The 26954-nt window shown below is 38.1% G+C and overlaps 1 protein-coding gene and 1 long non-coding RNA gene across 2 annotated transcripts; one reads left to right on the forward strand and one right to left on the reverse strand.

Annotated features, from left to right (window-relative positions):
* The first annotated feature begins 453 nt into the window (after positions 1 to 453).
* LOC120426956 (receptor-mediated endocytosis protein 6 homolog) lies at positions 454 to 18350 on the forward strand. The gene is made up of 8 exons (XM_039591780.2): positions 454 to 752; positions 812 to 4055; positions 11945 to 12311; positions 12433 to 12550; positions 12611 to 13182; positions 17711 to 17878; positions 17937 to 18033; positions 18098 to 18350. Exons 1-8 carry the CDS (start codon positions 606 to 608, stop codon positions 18236 to 18238), a joined length of 4854 nt encoding a protein of 1617 aa, XP_039447714.1. The 5' UTR covers positions 454 to 605; the 3' UTR covers positions 18239 to 18350.
* A 6876-nt stretch (positions 18351 to 25226) lies between these two features.
* Positions 25227 to 25849, reverse strand: LOC120426957 (uncharacterized). The gene is made up of 3 exons (XR_005606783.2): positions 25719 to 25849; positions 25586 to 25657; positions 25227 to 25525 (listed from the first exon to the last, which is right to left on the reverse strand). It is a non-coding gene; the product is annotated as an uncharacterized LOC120426957 (long non-coding RNA).
* Positions 25850 to 26954: the final 1105 nt, after the last annotated feature.

Raw genomic sequence — 26954 nt, forward strand, 5'->3', positions numbered from 1 at the left:
CATGCGATTTTACCATCGGATTTTTTGCTGTGCAGCGGGTCGCCCGTGGTCCGCCAAATCAAACGCTGACGGATCGCCAGAGCGGTTTGGCGGTCCGCCGGCGGGCTGCCCAGTCAATGTGGGTAACTACAAATACGGATACACCAGCGATGAACCTTCAGTCGAAAACAGAACACTGATGAAGTCTGCAAGTAGTAGACGAAATACGTATCTGTCAAGATATTAAAAATATATAGCAGAATTAAAAGGAACAACTCGTCTCTTTGTATTCATAGTAAACGCTCAACCAAACCACACAAAAAATGATTGTTGAAAATTTTATCCGCCTGCGGGTCGCCCGTGGTCCGCCAAAATAAACGCAGGCGGATCGCCAGAGCGGTTTGGCGCGAACCGCCGGCGGGCTGCCCAGTCAATATGGGTATTCACAAACGTTTCTGAATGGATGTGTAAACTGAGTTTAAAACGTCAATGAGGAAGCGAGAAGAGCTAGTCTTTTTAAGTGTGTAATAGCACATCTAAGCGAGTGTGCATGAGCGATAAAGAATCATCTCTTAAAAGAAATTATTATCGATCAGAAAACAAAATAACATTATCACGGTTCGGAAATGCAGCCGAGGATTATAGATGGTTTTTGGACGATAGCAGAGCTAGCCAAATCGCTACGTCGGGAGAATTTATTCATCGCAAATGAACAAAGAAGCTTTCTCGCTTTACACGAAACATATAAAAAAGCTTCCAGCGAAATCTTACAGGTTTGTGATGTGCAGTGCTTTATTGATAATTACAATAATACTTCTCATTCACTTTTCAGATTACATGGATATGCGCCCATCAGCGTCAAATTTTAAATAATTTAATTGTAGCCAAGTCAGATTGTGGCCCTACAGTATCATGTCAGCGGGTGAATATGTTAAAACATACCAAATTCGTCGATATACACCAGTGCAAGGTCATAAAATATGCGCATATCATGGGATTTGTTGAACTGATCAAATTAGTATACGAGTCTCCTAGAGCATTGGCACACTGCTTGACATTAGCCGATCGTGTTGAGGATACAATGTTTGACATGGATACATTAACTGCGTTTATTGTCAATGGTCTTTACGGTAGCATAATCCATCCCAAAGATGCTGAGTTAATGATCAAATTGCTCCAGGCACTGATAGAAATGCAGATCGTCACCAGTGACAATCCACGAAGATTACTACGAGCAGGATCGTCTTCTTTTGCTAGGCTTTATCAAAAATACCACGAGTCATCTTTTTCTGCGAAGCTTTTTCTTAAGACCATCCTGTTCGAACCGATCATGTCGGTGCTGATGCATGACGAAATCAAACTAGAAGTTGATGCAGAGAAGATTTTAGCTATGCAAAAAATGTCAGATAGTGTAAAAATGTTTGGAGCAAAATCGTCCATCGAATTTTCGGAAAATTTGCAAAAGTACACTTCAGAGATAGTTGACAAACTGAGTATTCTAATATCCAAGTTTATTCAATCTATGAAGGAAGGCTGGTACATGTTTCCGTTTCGCACGTTAATTCAATCTATGTATCACTTTTTAACTGAGGCAAAAATACCAAACGTTGATGTTCACATAATTTTAACTGACATGATTTTCACTAACTTTATATGCCCGGCTATTCTCAGTCCACATATGTACGGAATTATTGATGCGCCAATATCGGAAAATACTCGATTTAATCTCATTCAAATTGGACAAATTCTACAATCACTTGCGCTCATTGAATTTCAACCAATAGATGCAAAACTAGGAGATTTGATTGATAAGTTGGATAAACAATGCGTTAATAATTTGCTGAAAAAACTCTACCAGCAAGAGTACTCAGGAAACTTTGAAAACATGATGCAACATCAAAACATGGTTGGAAACAAAATGGTTCTTGCAACACTCGGAGAGTTGATTAATTTCAGGGATTTGTTAAAATACGGCACAGAAGGAGAACATTTAAAACTTCCATCCGAAGAAATAAGCAAGCTAAAACCCATACTCGACCAGCTACCCAATCTAGCAGAAACAATCCAGGAACAGCAAAATATTTCCCTCGATATGTTTTCCACCAGCTCTAACGGAGTCAAACCTAAAGCAAAACTCAAGGGACGCGTCTCGAAAACGAGAAGTTTGAGTAATTCACCGCTGCATTCATCGAGCGAGAACAGCAAAAAGGAAACTACAATCAATAGCTTCGATGATAAAGGAACAGTATTTATAATGCCGATAACTGATGATGACGATGGAAAATTGTTGTCTGAAGAGGAATTACTCAACAATATTCCGGGGAAAATGTTGAATGATGGATTCGCAGAGCCGTTTGTCGAACAAATGAGCCTTCAAAGCAACCAAAACAAGACGGATAACAACGAACGTACTAACAGAGAAAAACATAAAAATTTCGCATTGCATCAGGACGATGCATCAATAGGGAATACGTCGGATAATTTAGAAGCCGTGAGTGAAGCTCACAGTAATCATTCAGTGGCCAGTTCACTAGAGCTCGAGGAGGCCGACCAGAACTACAACGACAATCTATCGGATATGATATCTGCAAACGTGTCCGGCAGAGGAACACCAAATATATCTGGCCGTGATACACCATCGTCTCAAGTAACCGAAGGTGGTAATGAAGTGCAACAGTTTGCTACACCTCAGATGACCAAAATTTTAAACAAAACTCGCTCGGATATAGAAGATAAATTCTGTAAATTTGAAATAAAAAAACTCATCGAAGGAGATGAAACAATTTCCATCATTTCTGACACGTGGAGTACCGACGTTCTTGCATCGGATTCTGAAGCACTTGAGGCAAACGATCGTAACTTTTCAACTCCTCTCATCCCAACTACTCCCATCATACCTGGAGATCAAAACTACACACCATTAACAAACTCTTTTGGACAGCTTCGCTTGAGCACCGTTGATTTGGAAACTCAATCGGAATCAGCATGGAGCACCGACGCTGTTATGGATACTGAAGACAGCCAAAGCGTGACAACTCGTTCGGATACAACAGATTCCATTGCGCGAGATGATATTCCGTCTACATCGAACAAACTCGAGCCTACAGTTGTGCACACACCAAGAACATCAAGTGAACGAGGATCCAGTCTGGATTTAACGCTAAACGCACGAGACAATCACACCCACGAAGAATCGTCGCAGTATTTGAACTGCATTCAGTCATCTGTTCCACATAATCGTCAAAAACCATCTACTTCCAGCAGTAACAAAGAAAACAAAGCTCGCACAGTTAAGAGTTATGTAAACGAAATCACCTTACGATCACACAGTATTGATAAAACGATTAATTCCAAGTTACTCATGGTTAGAGATAAAAACTTCAACAACTCAAAGAGTAATGATCCAAATGATTATAACGCTTTAAGTGATGATACAAAGTCCAAAAATCGAGGAGGAGCAACAAACGATGTTGTTCGCACTAATGTAAAATTAATCAATCCCTTCTCCGATGTCGCCGATTATAGCTTTTCATCTTCCAATGTACACAACAATCTAAACAACAACACTCACTGTGATGTTACTCTTCAAAACAATGCTGATATTTTAACTAATAGTATGGATGATGAATTGTCATCCGTTGAGCATCGAAGACTATCGTCAGAGCATCGGAATGCCAAGTTTGACTCCCGGCGAAACGGAATGATGGACTATTTGGGAAACTTTTCCAGCTCATTCAATTATGAGGATGAATTTCTTGGAAAAGATTTATCATTTCGTTCCAACAATGGTCTGCACGAAAACAACACAAATTACCGCAAGAGCGCAGATTCTGAATTGGAAGCGGCTTCATCAAGTCACGCCAAAATGGGCCAGTCAGCGGTAAATGAGCCGCTGTTACATTTCGAAAATGATTCTTCATCTCAAAGCGGAGAACAACAAAACAGAATGGACACTTTGAATCCAACAAGTTTAAACTCCTCGGTAACCAGATTCAATGGAAAAGCCATGCCCGGAACCATTACTAAAAGTATAAGTTTCGATTCTTCTGCAGATAAAAACAGTCGGAGCGGTGCAGGTATGACAACAGTACCATTTATCAATATCAGTATCGAGCAATTCCAGCTTAAATCAGGATTTTTTTCTGGTACTTTTGTGCCCGACCCTCTCCGATTTCAATGAAACTTTGAAGACATGTTATCATAAGCATATACAGTATGTAAAAAAAGTATTTACACCCCTTGGGCACTATGTACATATTGTGATGAAACATCTAAACAATTTAATGTTGACAGAAACCTAGTACTACGTTTTGTTCAGAAACTCATGCCAGACATTTTGCTACAAAAAGCTCATGAAAAGATGATTTCTATAAAAAGTTATATAACAAATACTATTACGAAAATAAAAAAGGTGCAAAAAAAGTTTGTACACCTTTCGAAAAATTTACATAAATAATGTTATTTGTTGACAAATCACCATAAATCCAGTCTCCCAACTCCAAATAGGCATCTTTGACTGATTAAAAAAATAATTTGGATTGAATATAAAGTTTACTAACTACTTAGTATAAAAGTTTATATAACTCTGGAAATTCTATATAAAACTTATCTTAACTTAATTTTGAAATCTTCTAATTCAACTAAATGTCAATATATTACCATAGAATTGCTAAATAAACATTTTGGAGTGGGTATAACACCGTTTTGGGGGTCTTTGTATCGCTAGAATAGATTTTTCGTTGGAATTTCGTACCAACCCGGAATTACGTCGTCGGAAAATCCGCCGGCATCCGAACCGGTCCACAATTCACAAGTCAACCTATGTGGAATCGGAAAGGGCATAAAATTTCCGATCTTTTGATACCCAAACATCTAGGTTTTCTTTAAAACCTACGTTTTAAAATACCTGGGCAAAAAGTAAGTTTGATCCACGAGAACAAAAATTACGAAATTCCATACATTTTTGACAGGTTGCTCAAACGAAACCATAACAACGTTTTTGCTTAGGTATTTAAAAACGTGGGTTTTATAGAAAACCTGGATGTATGGGTATCAAAAGATCGGAAATTTTATGCCCTTTCTGATGCCACATAGGTTGACTTGTGAATTGTGGACCGGTTCAGATGCCGGCGGATTTTCCGACGACGTAATTCCGGGTTGGTACGAAATTCCAACGAAAAATCTATTCTATCGATACAAATACCCCCAAAACGGTGTTCTACTCACTCCAAAATGTTTATTTAGCAATTCTATGGTAATATATTGACATTTAGTTGAATTAGAAGATTTCAAAATTAAGTTAAGATAAGTTTTATATAGAATTTCCAGAGTTATATAAACTTTTATACTAAGTAGTTAGTAAACTTTATATTCAATCCAAATTATTTTTTTAATCAGTCAAAGATGCCTATTTGGAGTTGGGAGACTGGATTTATGGTGATTTGTCAACAAATAACATTATTTATGTTAATTTTTCGAAAGGTGTACAAACTTTTTTTGCACCTTTTTTATTTTCGTAATAGTATTTGTTATATAACTTTTTATAGAAATCATCTTTTCATGAGCTTTTTGTAGCAAAATGTCTGGCATGAGTTTCTGAACAAAACGTAGTACTAGGTTTCTGTCAACATTAAATTGTTTAGATGTTTCATCACAATATGTACATAGTGCCCAAGGGGTGTAAATACTTTTTTTACATACTGTAGAAATGTCCCAAAAAAAATTCGAAAACCCCTGTTTTTTCAACATTTTTATTTTTAAAGCCACTGTATCTTCACAAGGATTGGACTTAGAACATTGGTCAATATGAACCTTTTATGTAAAATTGTCTGGAGAATCGACTCCCATCATCGGTTTTTGAAAATTTTTACGTCATTTGAAACAACTGATAAACGAAACCGGTAGGTCAGTATATTTCAGTTAGTTTAAATGACGAATTGTTTAAGCTGACATTTTTTTTCCTTTATTTGATTTTGACAGCTGAGATCAGAAAATCAAATGACAAAATCAGTTTTGAATAGATGATTATTCATTAGCATCTACTGTAAAAAGCAGTTAGTTTCTAAGGCAAGATTTTATTGTTTTGAATGAGAGCAATTTCAGCTCAAATCAGGTATTTTTCTGGTACTTTTGTCCCCGACCCTCTCCGATTTCAATGAAACTTTGTAGACATGTTATCCTAGGCCTATAGAAACCATTTTTGTGTACACAGTAAAAAAAATCTGTGTAAAATCGCATGCAAAAGCATGCACATCACCTTTGTGAGCAAAAGCATGTAATATTGTATGAGAAAACGTGTACACAAAAAGCATGTACAAAAGAAAAATAAATAAATTTTGCACAGCCCAAAAATAACATCAATCTGTTGAGAGTCACATCCAGATATTACCAAGTCCGCGCCCCAACCGTCTCGGCTATCTCGCCGCTATGAAATTAGCTGGATCAACACCGATGTAGCTGTACGTTCCCCATACAACGTATACAGTTAATTCAGTATACGACGTACGGGAAACCTACTGCTACATCGGCGTTGGACATATCATTTACAAGGCGGTGAGATAGCCGAGACGGTTGGGGCGCGGACTTGGTAATCTCGATATGACTCTCAACAGATTGATGTTATTTTTGGAGTGTGCAAAATTTATTTATTTTTCTTTTGTACATGCTTTTTTGTGTACACGTTTTCTCATACAATATTACATGCGTTTGCTCACAAAGGTGATGTGCATGCTTTTTGCATGCGATTTTACCATCGGATTTTTTGCTGTGAAGCATTACAACCAACAAATTTCCTCGGTGTAAACAAAAAACAAAAACGACTAGCATCTCTTTTCTTGCCACATTACTCAAACACATACAAACACTACACACACCTGCCTCAATCTCTCCACCAACACCACTCAAGGAGAGTGTCAAAACATACAACATAAAATAGAACGGTCTCACCCGGGTCAGGGTCATCGAGCGACGAGGTGGCACAGAATCGCCGTCCAGCATGTTTCACCTTTCGCCTGGCCAGCCGCATCCTTCTCATGCTTCCAGCAACACAGTTACTCCCTTCTTCACACACCTCTCGTGCTCAAATTTTGATAGAATTAGTCATTTTAGAGGAAAATGCAATTTGGGTTATCATCTTGAGTGATTCGGTCTAAATAAATTAATAACTTAAAACCTATGTCGATGGCTCTGAAATGTGCCCAACGGCTCTATCCAGCTTTTTAAGCGAAACTGGCGTTCGAATGGTGAACGCCCGAAATGTCAAAATCACGCAGTGGTACCAACATTACGAAAAAAGTGTGCCATGGCATGACAGCCGCATTTTTTTTCTAATGTTGGTGCTACTGCGCGATTTTGACATTTCGGACGTTCAACATTCGAACCGAGGGGTAGCTCACTTCCGCCTTTGTCGAGCGTTTAAGTTTCTTTTTGCACCTTTCTGGGTTCGCTACTTCCTTTTTAAAGACTGTCCTCCTTTTGTGTTCCTTTTCAAGCCTTAACGCGCGTTAGCACTCCTTTTGGTTAGCCTTCCGAAGCGGTTGCACGTCAAACTGCTCGATTTTTTTGACAACGAGAACTGTCAAGTGCAACTGACAGTTCTAGCTGTAAATTTAATCGGGCTGTTTTAAATTTTGAATAAAAATAAATATTTAGATGGTTATCTGAAGAAACCGACTAAATTTACACAATAGCCTTGCCAGAACCCACTTTCCGAAACCGGTTATCAAGTTGTTGATTTTCACAGCAGAATATCTCTCGGCAGAATCTCGTTCCTTCCGACCTAGCGCAAGACCGTGGTCCATTCTCCGAATCCGTGTCGATGTGTACGATTCCGGGCAAGCAGTAGGTTGAACAGCGATTAGGAAATCCGGAGCTGAAACAGTACCGTCATCATGGGTGACATTTTGTCTGAGATTGGGTCATACAAAAATGCTTAAATTTGTATTACCCAATCTCACCCCCGGCCCAATAACACCCCTGATGATGGTAGTTGGAAAAGTGATGGGTCGTCGCGGTCATCCAGGAGGTACATTGTTTGGTCAAGCTAGAGAAGAGAGCCGGTTGCGCCGATGGACGAATCGGTCACGAAAGTGACGAAGAGTACAAGATTCATTGCTCCCAATCCGACATTCTGGAAGTTGCCCAAACTATACCAAAACGTCGCACACCGAAAAACACCCGGCTCGAACTTGAAAAAGTTAACGACATCTTCCCCACCCGGACGAACCTCAACCGGAACCTGCTAACCCACGAGGAAAACAAGCCCTACACTTGATCCCACCTACTCAATCCTGAATGCTCAAGCATAACTTCCTGATGCACCAGATCTTTCGGCAGTTCGTTTTCTCAATGTCTGGTAGCGGTGTCAAATAATCCTTCCCGAAACGGCCCAGTAAGAATGTTCGCAGCTGCCATTTATGGACCGATCTGAAACGGCACACTCATTTCTTCGCCATGGACCACATCATGGAGATCGTCTGTCACATCTGTTACGTTACTTCTCGCCATTCCGGACGATGCTGAAAATGCTAGCGAACACATGAAGAGTGACCAAATCATAACGTTGGTGTGGAAGATCTTCGCGTAGATACTAGCAACGGTCATCATACCGGGAGGAGGGAAAACCCCTCCTTTCAGAACCGTTTCCTATTTAAGCAGCCTTTCCCAAACCCTTCCCCTTGTATATTTTATTCATTATAATATTTTTTTACAATTTACTATACGTGTTTCAAAATTAATTTTAGTTTCTGAATTTCGCAGCTGCTTCCGACTCGAAGCGGATCAGCGCCGGGACCGGGGCGGAACGAGCTAATCCTTGTTGATCTGCCCAACCGGATCCTACTGAACTAAGCCAAACGCGATGAGCACCCACACTGCCTGTTATCACCCAGGTCATCAAACGCCGACGACCGCAAACCAAGTTCTGCGCCGGAACCCGCACCTTACCGGCATGAATTCGACATCTTTGTGTTTTTCGTCACTCTCCGCCTGGGTGTGCCGCGATACTTGATGGCACAGGTAGAGTTGACGTAGCCGCGATGGACAAGAAACGTGGAAAGACGGTTGGAAAATTTGTTGTTCTGTTTGTGCCTTCGAGAAAGGTTTCAAGTTCATCAGATCAGAACTGCAAAAAAGAATAATGTTAGGTCTTATAGAGGTAAAGCTTTTCTTTTCGTACCCTTTATCCACCTCCACCAAATAACAGAATTCGCGTTGTAATGTGACGCCCTGGTCAACGCCGTTTGCTCTGGGAACAGTTTCTCCAAAGGAATCGAAAATCTCGTCACGAAGTGCCGCTGCACAATCAACCGCTTTCAGCTCTCATCGTCCTGCCTTCCTCCTCTCTTCCGGCCCAACATCTACCGGGTGGCATCACCCTTTTCCATCAACGGCAACTTGCTGACAACAAATCCCCCGACTTCTGTGTGCGCATCCAATGTCCGTCCGAACGTCTCAGTTTCCGCACCTTGGCGAAACACAATTCTTCAGCCGAATGCAAACATCCGGCGGCTGCTGCAACCTCGACTGCTTTCCTGACACTTGCTCCAGTACCTCCGGCAGTGGTCAAAGCTCCGGGCAGAAAAAAACACAAAAAATAATTCTGCTTGTTTTTTTGTTTTTGATTTTTTACTTTTGACAATCAAACTGCTTGAAAAAATAAAAACAAACACCGTGTTGCCAAAATCGAGGAAAAACTGCTCGATCTGTGATGGCAAGGTTGCAAGATCGATTTCTCGCAGCACTTCATTCGAGCAGAAGCAAGCCGCCCTACGAGCGCTAACGCGCCTTAGCTGGCCTTATCTTGCCTTCTCGCGGCGTTGTGAAAAAAATCATCGCCTTGCGTAGCGTTTTAGAATTTCGAGCTTGTTCTGGTGCATTTTTTTTTTCTAACGCGGAGTGAACTGCCCCTCGATTCGAACGCCATCTTCGCTTAAAAACCTGGATACTGTTAAAAGTCATATCAGGGCATCTGTTAAAGTCAATTGCCATCATTTGTTGCATTATTTTTTTTCCTAGGCTCCAAAAACTCCTAAAATTAAAGCATTTTCAGTATCGGGATATTTTTCAAAACTTCACTGTTTTAGTAGAAGTAGTTAAAAAAATGCGAAAAATTCGATGAAATTAATTTTTACACGTCTCAAAAATAATAACCTTGGAGGCTGTTTACTTTTTAATCCATACAAAAATTCACAAGTGGCTCTTCAGATCGCTTCGCTTCGCTAGGAGACGGTGATTTTAGCGGATTGCAGACTGGATTTTCGCCATGTGATGTGATGATTGTCTAAGTCCAAGTTGCCTAGGAATCGATAATTGGGAATAGAACCAATTCCACCTGAACCAGATTCTCACCACCATGGCAGCCGTCCATTGCCGGCCGCTCCCATCTCCACCGCACACCAGGGACAAGGATAGGGGATTTGGAAGACGGGAAGTGTTGATGCTCCACTTTTTTCAGAGTATTAAGGGAAAATCTCCACGGTATCCTCAAGTAAGTTTCGCTTGGAGTTGGACGGTTTTTGGGAAGGTGAATGGTCTGAGGAGCCACCCTAGGCGAGTGGTAACGACCGTTTGCATTGTTGTTCGAATTCTTCGTGTGTTCTCATTTCTAATGGGAAAGCTTTCAATTCTTCTCATCGCTTATTGGATGAATTCTATCAGTCGCCCAGGCTATTTATAGCGAGGTATTTTTAGATTCAATTTCAACTGCGCTTGCAATCTTGCATGCAATCTTGTTTGAGTTCTGATGTTCAACTTGCATTCAATTTGATTTTTTGTCCGATTCTTGGATTCAACTATACCAGTCTAATTCCTCCTCAAGCTACCAATGCTCCACGGTTAAGTGGAAAGCATTTTGCTTGCCAATCCTAAGGACAGGGGATCGAACCCCGCCGTGAGCTTTTTCATGATTTTCCATTAATTCCAAATTCAATGAGTCCAGAACTTTCTCGTTGGGAGCAGATGGGTATCGAACCCAGAACCATTCGCTTATAAAGCGAACATCGTAACCATTCAGCCACGACCGCTCCCTCACAAGTGGCTCTTCAGATCGACCAACAAAGAAAAGTCATTTTTCCTTTATATGACCTGGGCTGGGAGCAAATTTGAGAATTTTAAGTTTAAATGTTCTGTGACATTTTTTAAAGTTAAGGAAAAGGTTTTCAATGCATTATTTGTTTGTTTGGATCCTACATCGTAAATAGTGAAAATAGGCCCGATTCCCACCTAATAACAATGTCGCATTTTTTATGGGCCATACTGTAACTTTTGTTGCAGAAAAGTAAGGGAACGCACTGCTGCCGATTTCGTGCAGAATTGCAGAATTCTGCAGCACGGGAATAGACCTTATGTTGACCATTTGCAAAACGGCAGGACAATCGATGGATGGACAAACGAAGGAGAGCTGAACCGAAGTCGCCTTGGCAACGTCACGTCTTACTGTAAGAAGTTCGAGATTAAGCAGTTTACATTTTACAGCGCTCTGGGTAACTCGGCGTTCTCGGTTTGTCTTTGACCACTTTTTGATACGATGCAACGGCTTCGAGAAACAGTAATTTTTAAATTACAGAATGAAATTCCTTATATAAGAATAGCATTACATGTTTTCAAAGTTTCATTGAAATCGGAGAGGGTCGGGTACAAAACTTCCAGAAAAATTCCGGGTTTGAATTGGAACTGCTCTATCAATATTTGCTGTAATACGTACTATCCGAGTGTTATACTCAGTGTTAGAACTTTGGGGCCTTCTTGCGCTCAAGTACCTACTGAGAATTTTGGCTCGAGCCTCGACTCGATTCAGGCTCGATCTCGAGCCAGATCGACTCGAGGCTCGAGCCAAAATTCTCAGTGGGTACTGTCCGTAAATCTGGATACGTTTTAACCAATACCACCCGGAAAATTAGGCAGCTCAAAGAGCCAAACTAGCGGGGTTTTGCTTTTTTACTAACGTCATCCATATATTTTATTCCAGCTAATACAAGCTCTGCATTGGAAATAAACCGATCATCAGACGGCTTTAAGACGACCAACGGTTTTTTTACCAAAATAAAACTTGGATTCAAAAATCGTCGCAGTGTCAATGTGAACAATAAGTTGCGGTTTAGTTACAACAATAATGGACACTTTATTTCAATGACAAACTGTGATGCTTACCCTTCAAGCTCGTGTACTTCGATGGCTAATAACTCGAATGAGGTTTTAATACCTACTGATACTACAGAGGACATTCTTTCCAAGTATCGGCGGAAAACATCCTCCTCCTCAGAAACAGCTACGTCCGATTCCACAAGCAACAATTCCAGTTCATCGAAAAGCAAAAATGGAGAAATCGACCTCAGGTGAGCACTCCGAGTTCTCAAAAGTGCCGACTTCATCGATTCCGGCTTCGACTCCGCAGCCCTATTTTAAAAAGCTCAGCGGTGGATTCGGTAGTCCTACATACTTTGTTTTCGATTTCAGAAAAAATGAAGAGCAGGTTGTTTCTGGATATTCAACAACTTTTTCTGCTGCAAAAAAGAAGCTTCGAGTCGTACTTTCGAGTACTGAGATTTTTTCTTGCAGCTTTGAACCGTACAGCGTAATGATTGGAGTAATTTTATTGTTTACCTATCTATAATTGTAATGGTTTTACTTTTAGGATGATTCTGTTTCACCTTTACTGATGTATCTTAGAGTTCTACAAAGTCAAGCATTGAGCAATCACAACCTACAGCAATTGACGTGTATTTCCGAACTGTTTCGGTGCATGGATTCGTTTGATTTTGAATCTCAGGAGCACCTGTTGAAGCAATTGCAGAATGATATGCTTATCCGACAAGCATATACGCAATATCTTATGAACTGCCGGCAAGCAATGCTGTCGACAATAGATGTACTAGAATCGTTCAACAGACAGCTTGAAACAGAAAGTCACATTTCGGTGCATCACATTCTAATGGTCAGCGTGAAGATGTTCCTGGAAAAAAAAGAACAGATTGTGAGCCAATTCTGCGAAGAATTCATAAAACTCACGATTGTCGATGAAAAAATAGATCTTTTGCATGAATTCATGAACACTATGATGCTAAACCTAGAATGTGATGCAGTTCTGAGTTGCCTTACAGATTGGCAAACAATTGAAGCAAGAAGGTGTATGGAGTGCATTTTACTACATAGACTCTATTATTCGGTTATGTTTCCCAATGAAGATGGCGACCTTTCCCGAGACAGGTATGTTTTTAAAGATTACTATTAATCGTTTAACTTTAAAGCTTATATGAGTAGAACATACACAAGTCGACGATGTCGTGCTAATTTGTCGAACGACGCTTTTTGACGTTCCGAGAAAAACGCGTTCACGGCGTGTTTTCTGGGCAACCTTAAGGAGAAAAAATAGTCATCACTACTTTCAAAAGTGTCTTATAGAAAATTTTCTCAGCTTTTCAATGCTTCTAAGAGCGAAATGTTTCATCGGGAAATTTCTGAGATATCTCTATTTTAAGTTATTTGTTTTAAAATCCTTCATCATTTATTGGAAACTTTTAAATAACAGTCCAGGAAACAAATGATGTGTTTCATGTGTCATTTACTCATCAAAATGTGCAAAATAAGACAAGAAACAACTTTGTAGAAGGTTGCAAACCGCTAAACATTTTGAAAATGAAGTTTAACCAGAATTTTTGAATATGTGGAATTTATTTAGAAATTGAAATCATAAAACCGCATTAAAATATTATTTTCACAAGAACAAATAGATTATTACATAATTGTTGTGTAAAAATAACACCGCAAAAGCAAAGCAATCCACTTTAACGACCCCCGGGTCTTTTGTGGGCTCTGTTGCAAGTTTCTACTCATTTCTAGGCGTCCGAAGGTTATGTGTGGTGAGTCACTCAAAACCTCTTTTACGCTAATGGACCGACGTTTTACTTCCCCATCCGATAGAAGGCGTGATCAGGCAAATCTCATCTCGAAAAATGCCACCGGGTCCGTCTGGGATTGAACCCAGGCCATACTGGGGTGAGAGGCTACCACGCTAACCACTGCGCCACCGGACCCGGTCTGCTCTGATTCAGCTTGAAATTTGCTGCTACAACCGAATTTTTTACAGGTTGGAGATTGATAGGATATTACAAGATTTTTATGAATAAATATCATATTTCCTCAATCAAACATTAACCAGTTGCATAGATACAAAACATGTTTAATACTCGAAATTAAACTGCAAACTACCGTTGCAAGCTTAAGGAGAAATACTTTTCATTAGTATGAAATGATTGTTTTAGTTTTTATGTATTAAATGATCAAGGATTTACCAATATTTTGTTCAAATGGGCACAGCCCTGCAGTTCAACATCACTTACACACAGAGAGAAATGACAGCCCTACCACCTGTCAAAACCATAGTTTAATAAATTTCATTCTTAACGTTGACTCGAAACGACACGCACGTTTTTTCTTTCGCTCTCCCTCTGTGAGGCTCCCGCAAGACTCCCAAGAGGTTATGGGCCCAGGCCGAGCCCCCGAGCGGAATTGAGGTTAGAATTTCGGTGGTGATCGTTTTTCGCGGAAAGTTTGAACGTAGAATCGCGTGGAGGCAAAGATTTTGCTCGTGAAAAGTGTTGCTGGAGATCGCGATGGAGTTTGCACGGATTGAAAAGCTCGGTAGTTCGAACTACAAGGATTGGGCGTTTGAAGTGAAGGCTTTTTTGCGACGCGAGAAATTGTGGAAATACGTGGATCCGGGAGAAGCCCCAAATCCGGTGTCGGAAGCGTGGACGGCTGGAGATGAAAAGGCCCTTACCACGATCCAGTTGCTGGTGGAGAAAAACCAACGTTCTGTCATCGAAGATAAGCTGACGGCGAAGGAGACGTGGGATGCACTCAAGAGGCATCACAGCAAACTGTCTCTTGAGCAGAAGGTCACCACCATCATCCAGATCGCCAACCAGAGCTTCCAGGACGGCGACAACATGGAGACGTACATCGGGGAGTTCGAGAAGTTGTACGGCCGGCTGGACAATGCTGGAATAAAGATGGATGAGTGCGTCAAGGTGGCGCTGATGCTGCGTGGACTTCCGTCAACTTTCCGGCCGTTGATCATGGCACTCGGTGCCCGCGACGAGAAAGACCTTACGCTCGCTTTGGTGAAGGAGAAGTTGATCGACGAAGCAGCCAACTACAAGTCAACCTACGAAGCGGAGGAGAAGGCGCTGAAGGTGCGTGTCGCTCGCCGGAAAGTGTTGATCTGTTACCACTGCGGCAAACCGGGCCATCGGAAGGTAGATTGTGAGGAATATTCGACGGAAGATGAGGAAGAGGACAGAAGGAAGAAGCACACACAGAAGGCTTTGAAGGCAACCGAAACCAGATCTGAAGAAATCACTCTTCTTGTGGCCAGCGGAGGAATCGGCTCCAAGTCGTGGATTGTCGATTCAGGTGCATCATCACACATGACAAGTGATAGGAATGCGTTTGTAAGATTTGACGGAAGTGCGCGTTCAGTGATAACAACTGCTGACGGTCGAAAATTGCGCACCGCAGGAATCGGAGACTGTCCGATCGAGAGCATCGATGATCGTGGGAAAACGGTGAACATTACGCTGACCGATGTGATGTTTGTGCCGGAGCTGCAAGGAAGTTTGATCTCAGTCGGAAAGCTGTCGACCAAAGGAGTTATGACGACCTTCAACGGTGGAAATTGTGAGCTGACGTACGGCGATAGGGTGATTGCTAGCGCGGCAAGAATCAGCGGTCTGTATCGACTCGGTAAGATCAGAGGCAGGCGCGATGTTTTTGAAGGGCAGAATCATCGGCTGCCGTTCAGCAACCAGAAGCAGAGCCCAAGAAGATCAGCCGGATCGACCGCTTCGATGAAATGGGCGGATTCTCCGCCCGAGGAGGTGCTTGTACGGTTGAGTGGTTCGAAGGAATAAGTGTTTTTTGACGAGGATCTCAGAAATCAGTGACGATTCAGGAGGAGATAAATGATGATTCTGGAGGAGATGTAGGAGAAAATGTTCGGGAAAAGTCCGGTGAAGTAGGAACGTGAGGCCATGACGAAGAATTCAATCGAACGACAGTACATTACAGTTTTATTTATTTTTTAAGTTAAGGGAAGTGTAGTGAAGTTGAGGAGGAGTGTTCAAATGGGCACAGCCCTGCAGTTCAACATCACTTACACACAGAGAGAAATGACAGCCCTACCACCTGTCAAAACCATAGTTTAATAAATTTCATTCTTAACGTTGACTCGAAACGACACGCACGTTTTTTCTTTCGCTCTCCCTCTGTGAGGCTCCCGCAAGACTCCCAAGATATTTTAGAAGTTTATAAGACTCTCATCTTCGATCTCATCTTTAAAAAAATATTTATTGATTTTTGTTTAAATAGTTGCGAAAGAAAGTTTCTGTTTGATTTTTTTTTGTTAAAATAATATTTAAAAAAAAGTTTGTGACGGTGTTTTCAGCATTCTGAATTGGAAGACTCGAGTATTATTGCTACTTTTAAGTGCATGTTCAACAGAAAACATTTTATTTTTTTTTCTTTATTTTAAACTCATGAAAATATGACTTTTGAAGCTTGCAACAGTAATATGTAGTACATTTTCGATTTTAAATCATATTTGTATTTATGTTCCTGGTTAATGTTTGCATAACAAAATATCAAATTTATTCATTAAAATTCAATAATACCATTAACAATCACAAACCTGCCAAAGTTTCGGTTGAACAAGCTAAATCAGAGCAGACACGTGATTTTTGTACACAAAAAATATGTAATAATCTAATAATTCTTGTAAAATATATATTTTTACATTGTTTTATGATTTTAATTTCTAAATAAATCCCACATATTCAAAAATTCGGTAAAAACATAATTTTCAAAATGTTTAGCGGTTTGCAACCTTCTACAAAGTTGTTTCTTGTCTTATTTTGCACATTTTGATGAGTAAATGACACATGAAACACATCATTTGATAAGTTTTCTGAACTGGTAGTATAAAATTTCCAATAAATAATCAAGGAATTTAAAACCAAAAAACTTAAAATAGAGATATCTTAGAAATTTCCCGATGAAACATTTCGCTCTTAGAAGCATTGGAAAGCTGAGAAAATTTCCTTTAAGACACATTTGAAAGTAGCGATGACTATCTTTTTCTGATAAGTTTGTTCTAGAAAACACGCCGTGGCGTTATAATGTTTGACCTTGAATAAACAAAAAATAAGGCACTCAATGTAAACAATACCAAACACGTATTGTTTGGTTAACCATTCTGTGCATTGTCCCGAAGTTTGGTTTAATTTGGTTGCCGGAGTCCCGAGTTATAATTGCCTTAATCTGGGGTGAATCGGGACTAGTCTGAATAGGGACAGCAGTTTTTAGAGCACTTAAAGCTTTTAAATTTGGAAATGAACGTACACATTATGTTGGCCTGTGTCTGTTCTAACCGAAACCAACCAGAAAAATCAAAATATTGTGCTCCAACATGGTTAAAAATGCTGTCCTAATTCGCACCATGTGTCCCGATTGACCCCAGTTTACGGTACAAATGTTTACGGTAGACGGGCATGTGCGTGTATCAAACGCGTTCTGACCTGAAATCCCTTTGCCCTTTGTCGCAATTACAATAATTTTCAGGGTGTGTCAAGGTAGCACGACAAGATTGAAATCTCTTTCATATGAAGAGTGAAAACAATGCACGGAATTTTTCGTTTCTCGTTGAATTTAATGTATTTTGATTATTTTCTTTTCATAGAGTTTTATCGGAGCACATTAACAGACTGACAAATATAACGCCGTCACATGTTCAGCTTCGCATATCTGCTGTTTATTTGAATGAAGCTCCTTGGCCATTTGCTCAGCGACAACTTTCGTACATTTCGGCCTACAAAACGCCACAAGAAAAAGTGGCATGCGTTATCAAGTAAGCAATCAAACATGATATTTGCTGCACTTTCGTTTACTATTAAATTTGATCGTAGGTGTATAAAAAGCTTGATAAGTCTTTTGTCCATGGGATCCGATAAACCCGTTGCTGCTGACGACATAATACCTGTATTGATTTATGTTATTATACAAGTAATTTTGACAATGTTTACATTCAGGTAACAGAATATGAATAAATTACATTTATATATTTCAGACAAATCCGCCGAATTTGTTATCTACAATCGAGTATGTTAATTGTTTTGTCGACGAAATGTTACAAGGAGAAAACCAATACTGGTGGACGCAGTTTTGCTCAGCAGTTACATTTATCAAAACGTTGGATTACTGTGAATAAATGTTGAACCAGTTTCAACAGTTTTTTTGTATTTAATTTTATGAACAAAGATGTTATTGATTATTTTATAATTCAAGGAAATATATATATTATTAATTCATTGAAAATTCAATTCAAGTCTTCTTCACTTTCCTTGGTTTAAATCTTGCATCCACATCCACATCCACATTGCATCCACCATGGAGCCTTACACTGCTTACACTGCTACCGTTGGGGTAAAATGATCGACTTTTGCCCATTAAGACACCAGGGCAAATAGGAGATTTTGGATGCATATTTTGAATATTTTACATTTTTAGGGATTTGGGAACACGCGTGAGATTAACTTCGTACTTCGAGATTTTCAATTTCCCGGGAATCGATAGTTGAATTGCAACTACCCGAGGATTTTAGGTAATTTATTGATATGTTGCCAATAATTTCAAAGGAATATAATATTAACCCCCTAACGCTCAGAGAGCACTTATTTTTGTCTTCAAAATCAAATTTCTCTGCAACCATGCATTAGTTTAACCTGGTTCAACCTGCATTAGTTTAAATAGAATGTTATCTTATCAACATAAAATTTTCATCAAATTCGGTTGATCCAATTGCGAGTAATGTAGAAAAACCAAAAAAAATCTCGATTTTGGTCTTGGCGGGAAGGGGTTAAGGTACCACCTAAATCGTATTTCCCCCCCCTGGTTTTTTTTTACCGAAATTGATATATCTTCAACCCGGTTACATCTAGAACTTCCATATTGACTCATTTTGTTGAAAAATGATTCACGAAGCTAATGAGACCAAAATTGATGAAATTTATCAAATAGTTTTTTCAAAAAATAAGCAGAACTCAAGATGTTTGAATGAAAAACTGCTGTTTGTATGGAAACCGAAAAAAAAATTATTTTCGATGCTTCGCACCACCATGTACACTGCATAAACCACGCTCAAAACATATTGAATCACTTGGGGACATTTCAAGGAATCGATTGGTATCCGGATTTCCCCGGAAATTCCTCCCAAAGTGGCCAAAAGTAAGAAGGAAGTTGAAAGTCTGATTCCGGACAGTCCCGGGCGTACCGGCATCCATGCCTGGCACGGCGTTTGTTGCATGCACAGTATAAAAAGCTGAAAAAAAGATGGTCAAAAAATAAAAAACAGTCCAATACTTCAACTTTATCACCAACAACTTTTTGCAAAAATGCTTTCTAGTCAATGATAATGAAATCTATAGGTTTTGATAACATTACACACAATATTACAATATTTTTTGCAAATTTGCATTGAACGATTTGAAATTCCTAAAACAAAAAACCGTTTCTACTGTGCATCTTTTCTAAATATGTTTTGTTGCACGCCGATTGTTTTGTTGCACGCAGTTTGATTTGTTGCATATGTTTGTTTTGGTAACAGCTGTTTGTTTCGCGATTACGGTCGGATGTCGGTTCAAATTCCGCGATTACAGGTCGGTCGGTCGGTCGCTCCGCGAGTGGAATGTTTGGGGGAGTGTCCAACTACCGCTGGTCCAGCAGTTTGTGTGTGATGTCCCGGGAAGAAACCCGGGTTTGCCGCGTCCCACCGTGAACGTTGGAGGTAAGCTGGTCCAGCAACCCGGGTTGGCGGATGAAGGTAAGCTGGTCCAGCGGTGTGTGAAGACGGAAGAAACCCGGGTTTGTCGGAGGAGATTAGCTGAACCAGCGGCGGGAGGACGGAAGAAACACGGGTTGGCGTTTGTGTGTTGTCCTGGAGGACGGAAAACCCCAGGGTTTATTGGAGGAGGCTAGCTGGACCAGCAGCTTGTGTGTTGTCCCAGGAGGACGGAATAAACCCGGGTTGGCGGGTGAAGGTAAACAGGTCCAGCGGTGTGTTTGTGTGAGGATGGAAAATAAACCCGGGTTTGTCGGAGAAGCGGTTTGTGTGTGTTGTCCCGGGAGGACGAAAAAAATCCAGGTTTGTCGAAGGAAATTATCTGGACCAGCGGCGTGTGTGCTGTCCCGGGAAGACGGAAGAACCCCGGGTTGGCGGGTGGAGGTAAGCTGGTTCAGCGGAGTGTGTGTTGTTCCGGGAAGACGAAGAAACCCGAGTTTGCCGCGTCATGACCAAGAACGGGAGGACAGAAGAAGATCTGGAAAGACGGATGGAAACACATGTTGCCCGCTCAAAAGGAAGTACATCTCACGATGGCACGGCATCAACCCAACAAGGCACGGAAAAGCATCTCAGTCGAAAGGATTAAAAAAATAATGAGATATCGCAAATTTCTGACGCTTGTCTGAACCCGCGGTTCGGTAAGTTATTTGTAAATAAATGTATGCATCTTTTATAAATAAATTATTAGAAAGTAATTTTGTAAACTTCTTACACTTTTTATCTAAGAAAAAAAAATCTAAAATTCTAAATTGCTAAAATTCTAAAATTCAAAAATTCTAAAATTCTATAATTCTAAAATTCTAAAATTCTAAAATTCTAAAATTCTAAAATTCTAAAGTTCTAAAATTCTAAAATTCTAAAATTCTAAAATTCTAAAATTCTAAAATTCTAAAATTCTAAAATTCTAAAATTCTAAAATTCTAAAATTCTAAAATTCTAAAATTCTAAAATTCTAAAATTCTAAAATTCTAAAATTCTAAAATTCTAAAATTCTAAAATTCTAAAATTCTAAAATTATAAAATTATAAAATTATAAAATTATAAAATTATAAAATTCTAAAATTCTGAAATTCTAAAATTCTAAAATTGTTCCAAAAAATTGGAAAATAAGAAAATAAGCAAATAAGAAAATAAGCAAATAAGTAAATAATAAAATAAGAAAATAACAAAATAAGAAAATAAGAAAATAAGAAAATAAGAAAATAAGAAAATAAGAAAATAAGAAAATAAGAAAATAAGAAAATAAGAAAATAAGAAAATAAGAAAATAAGAAAATAAGAAAATAAGAAAATAAGAAAATAAGAAAATAAGAAAATAAGAAAATAAGAAAATAAGAAAATAAGAAAATAAGAAAATAAGAAAATAAGAAAATAAGAAAATAAGAAAATAAGAAAATAAGAAAATAAGAAAATAAGAAAATAAGAAAATAAGAAAATAAGAAAATAAGAAAATAAGAAAATAAGAAAATAAGAAAATAAGAAAATAAGAAAATAAGAAAATAAGAAAATAAGAAAATAAGAAAATAAGAAAATAAGAAAATAAGAAAATAAGAAAATAAGAAAATAAGAAAATAAGAAAATAAGAAAATAAGAAAAATAAGAAAATAAGAAAATAAGAAAATAAGAAAAATAAGAAAATAAGAAAATAAGAAAATAAGAAAATAAGAAAATAAGAAAATAAGAAAATAAGAAAATAAGAAAATAAGAAAATAAGAAAATAAGAAAATAAGAAAATAAGAAAATAAGAAAATAAGAAAATAAGAAAATAAGAAAATAAGAAAATAAGAAAATAAGAAAATAAGAAAATAAGAAAATAAGAAAATAAGAAAATAAGAAAATAAGAAAATAAGAAAATAAGAAAATAAGAAAATAAGAAAATAAGAAAATAAGAAAATAAGAAAAATAAGAAAATAAGAAAATAAGAAAATAAGAAAATAAGAAAATAAGAAAATAAGAAAATAAGAAAATAAGAAAATAAGAAAATAAGAAAATAAGAAAATAAGAAAATAAGAAAATAAGAAAATAAGAAAATAAGAAAATAAGAAAATAAGAAGAAAATAAGAAAATAAGAAAATAAGAAAATAAGAAAATAAGAAAATAAGAAAATAAGAAAATAAGAAAATAAGAAAATAAGAAAATAAGAAAATAAGAAAATAAGAAAATAAGAAAATAAGAAAATAAGAAAATAAGAAAATAAGAAAATAAGAAAATAAGAAAATAAGAAAATAAGAAAATAAGAAAATAAGAAAATAAGAAAATAAGAAAATAAGAAAATAAGAAAATAAGAAAATAAGAAAATAAGAAAATAAGAAAATAAGAAAATAAGAAAATAAGAAAATAAGAAAATACATACAATTACAAAATTACAAAATTACAAAATTACAAAATTACAAAATTACAAAATTACAAAATTACAAAATTACAAAATTACAAAATTACAAAATTGCAAAATTACAAAATTACAAAATTACAAAATTACAAAATTACAAAATTACAAAATTACAAAATTACAAAATTACAAAATTACAAAATTACAAAATTACAAAATTTCAAAATTACAAAATTACAAAATTACAAAATTACAAAATTACAAAATTACAAAATTACAAAATTACAAAATTACAAAATTACAAAATTACAAAATTACAAAATTACAAAATTACAAAATTACAAAATTACAAAATTACAAAATTACAAAATTACAAAATTACAAAATTACAAAATTACAAAATTACAAAATTACAAAATTACAAATTTACAAAATTACAAAATTACAAAATTACAAAATTCAACATCCGGGATATCCATGATCATCCTAACATATCAAAAAACTAGTCTACCATATAATACCAGAATATGATCTGGAGTCGAAACCTATCGACCTCTCGCTTATTACGGTGGTAGACCCGCAAGAACCAACTTCAGGGAGTTCTAAATGATCTTTGATATCCCAACATATCAACATAGTTGTCTACCATACCCACTGAAGTTATTGGCATATGATCCTGGGTCGAAACCTATCGACCTCTAGCTTATTACGGTGGTAGACCCGCAGGAACCAACTTCAGGGAGTTCTAAATGATCTTTGATATCCCAACATATCAACATAGTAGTCTACCATACCCACTGAAGTTATTGGCATATGATCCTGGGTCGAAACCTATCGACCTCTAGCTTATTACGGTGGTAGACCCGCAGGAACCAACTTCAGGGAGTTCCTAGATGATCTTGGATATCCCAACATATCAACAAAGTAGTCTACCATACCCACTGAAGCTATTGACATGTGATCCGGAGTCGAAATCTATCGACCACTTGCTTGTTACGGTGGTAGACCCGCAAGAACCAACTTCAGGGAGTTCTAGATGATCTTGGATATCCCAACATATCAACAAAGTAGTCTACCATACCCACTGAAGTTATTGGCATATGATCCTGGGTCGAAATCTATCGACCACTTGCTTGTTACGGTGGTAGACCCGCAGGAACCAACTTCAGGGAGTTCTAGATGATCTTGGATATCCCAACATATCAACAAAGTAGTCTACCATACCCACTGAAGCTATTGACATGTGATCCGGAGTCGAAATCTATCGACCACTTGCTTGTTACGGTGGTAGACCCGCAAGAACCAACTTCAGGGAGTTCTAGATGATCTTGGATATCCCAACATATCAACAAAGTAGTCTACCATACCCACTGAAGTTATTGGCATATGATCCTGGGTCGAAATCTATCGACCACTTGCTTGTTACGGTGGTAGACCCGCAGGAACCAACTTCAGGGAGTTCTAGATGATCTTGGATATCCCAACATATCAACAAAGTAGTCTACCATACCCACTGAAGCTATTGACATGTGATCCGGAGTCGAAATCTATCGACCACTTGCTTGTTACGGTGGTAGACCCGCAAGAACCAACTTCAGGGAGTTCTAGATGATCTTGGATATCCCAACATATCAACAAAGTAGTCTACCATAACCACTGAAGTTATTGGCATATGATCCTGGGTCGAAATCTATCGACCACTTGCTTGTTACGGTGGTAGACTCACGGACCTAAACTTCTGGAGGTTCTTGATGACCTAGGATATCTCAACAAATCTACAACATCCGGATCGAACACGTTTGCTGTGTTTGAAAAGGAATTCGTATACGATTCTAGTTAGATTCCGTTTCAAAATTCGAATTGTGTTGACTGGGTACCTTGCAACATCAATTTATGTTGCGCGACTTTTTTTTGGAAGTGTTGGCAAAAATCATGAAAATTGACCAGATTTCGGTTTTAGTGGTACCTTAAGAAGTGATATAACTTTACTGTAATACATCAACAACACCCAGAAAGCAAAAACGGATCATCAGTTGGCATAAATTTGCTTTTTAATTAACTGTCAAAATGTAATATTATGTATTATTAATATTATTTTTTCTTCCTAATGCCGATGCAAATATTAAAAAAATTGTTGTCCCTCGGCTCTGTCCAAGGTCGAGGAGGGAGGTGGGGAGGTACACAAAAATGTAAAAAATGAAGTAACAAGCCATGGTTTCAACATTTCATTTTTTTTGTATTTTTTGATTTGGCTCAAACTTTGTGGGGCCATTCACTATGACCAAAGAAACCATTTTGTGTAATTGGTTCACCCATACTGCCCATCATTGAAAATTTGGCTATTATGCCATGACCGCCCACGTAACCATCCAGCATTAATAAAAATCATAAATCAGTTACTAAACAGCAACAGCAAAGATTAAAGCAAATCAGCTCTAAAATAACTATGGGCTTGCGGTACTCCGGCAGCAGGTACAGGTCAGGAAGGACACGCTCCCACGCTCGCAAATTCGGTAAAGTGTATTTCTAGCACTCGAATGTTTTGTTTAATTCGAGCTATTTTGAAGAAGTGTTGGTTGAGAAATGATTCATGAAGTGCAATAAAAATATTTAAGTCAAATCTATGTGTGGTGCATGGTTTTTTTTTTGAAATTTAAAATTAAATCTGACTCCAAACTCCGAGGGAGGCAATTTAGAAAAGGGTTTTATTTCGAGTGTTATGTTAGAAAATGCACCAACAGGCGTGACGACAAAGGCACAGGAACCACCAGCAAACATCGACGATCACTTCCAATATTCTAGCATCAAATCCCCAACTACACAATATTAATCAACACGCAAAATCCATATAACACAGATCTGTGTAAAATTTGACACAGATCGCCCAAAACCTGGAATACACAGAATCTGTGTAAAAGCCTTGTACACAGATCTGTGTTCAGGCGTTGTCTGTCAAATCTGTGTAAATTTTCAACCAGCAATCTGTGTAGAATTTTACACAGATCTGGGTAAAAAATTAAAAAAAAAATTGTGATTTTAAATAAGATTTTTAATGTTTCAAACGTGGTTTTAACTTATTAAAACAAGATTTATATATTTTCATTAATGCAATTAAACCTAATTTACAATAAACACTATCATCATTATTGAAACTGATATTGACAAAAATATTGCACATATCATCCGGTCGATCGCGATTGTTTGTTGAAAACTGGACCTATTTCTTAGTGAACTCCAGGCGACGGCCAAGGGCCAGCAATACGTCAATCCGGGAATGCCCATCATGCCCAGCATCTGCAACAAGTCCGGGTGTACCATTCCAGACTTCTAGAAGAAAATAATAAGTGAGGTTAGAGCTCGAATGTTATTCGTTTTTTTATGACCTACCGTCATCTGTTGGCTCTAGAATATCTGATCGACTTCGAGGGTACCGATTTTAGTTCAACGGGATTCCAATTCCTGGAAAAATATACTTATTTTAACAATAAAAGCAAGAAATTATTTGAAGAAAAAAACTCACCAAGTTTTCTATGACTGCATGACTGCTGAAAAATCACCAACACTTTTTTACCCAGATTTGGAAGAGAAGCTGATCGAAAATCTGTGTAGCTTTTTACACAGATCTGAGCAATAAAATTACACAGATTTGACAGCTAGTACTGGTGAAGAATCTGTGTAATTTGTCTTACACAGATCTGTGTTACGTGGATTTTGCGTGAAATAAATCGGATTCCCCTTCGGTCAGCTGAGAATCGGTAAAGTTGTTATACACTGAGGAAAAAGAATGTAAGATTTTCATAAGACTACATCTTATGTGCTGCCTGATTTGAGTATCCACTAGGCTCTCGCGATTTTCATAGACAATCTTATGACCGTCACTATAAATTCATATGGTTATATCTAAACTTTACTTATGTATTTGGTCCACTGTTGATAGACTATGGACTTCATAAGAAATTCTTATGGAATTCATCTGTAATTTTTCAATGGTTTTCGCGTATGATGCTAGTGTGAAATTTTTTGACATTTCGAGATGGCAAAAGAACGGATCGAGCAGACAATTTTAAACGCTCGCTGCTCCAAATCGCCCCGTAGTTCGTTCCGGTAACTACTTCACAAAGCTGCCACCGCCAAGGCCGCCGCCGCTATGAGTTTTATCGCGACCGCCAAGACACAGGTAAGTTCTGTGTCGGGTGTTCCGTGGGTTTTGGCTCGAAGTTGAATATTTTGTTTTGGTATTTTAGGTAATATCAATGGCCGTTGGTTCCGCCAACGGCCCTCCCCAGCATCCTCCAGAAGGATCCGGAGAATAGCATCGGTGAGGACAGTTCCGAGCAGCGGTCGAAGGTTTAAGTTTGATTGACGCGGTCATGCCGAAGGTGGTGGCCATCCGGCAGAACATGCCGAATCACCAGCAAAAGACGATTAAACCGGAGGTTGCGGAAACCAACGGGACGACGAGCAGCGGAAGGAAATGAAGTTTTGGTTATATTACCATAATTTAAAAATATATATACATTGAAAATTTAAATATTTTTTTTGTTTTCATTCAATTAAAAATAAGAAAAAATGGGTATAAAAAACAATGTTTATTAATATAATCTCCATGAGCATTGCCATATATTCTGTACACAATTCCATCTATGAATGTCATAAGATAACTCAATGGTAATCTTAATTGACGGCTTTGTCAAATTTCCCCTCCCAGCCATAAGAAAATCTTATGACATCCGAATAAAATCCTGATGTCGAAAGG

This window comes from Culex pipiens, chromosome 1 (genome assembly GCF_016801865.2).
Source record: "Culex pipiens pallens isolate TS chromosome 1, TS_CPP_V2, whole genome shotgun sequence".
NCBI lineage: Eukaryota > Metazoa > Arthropoda > Insecta > Diptera > Culicidae > Culex > Culex pipiens.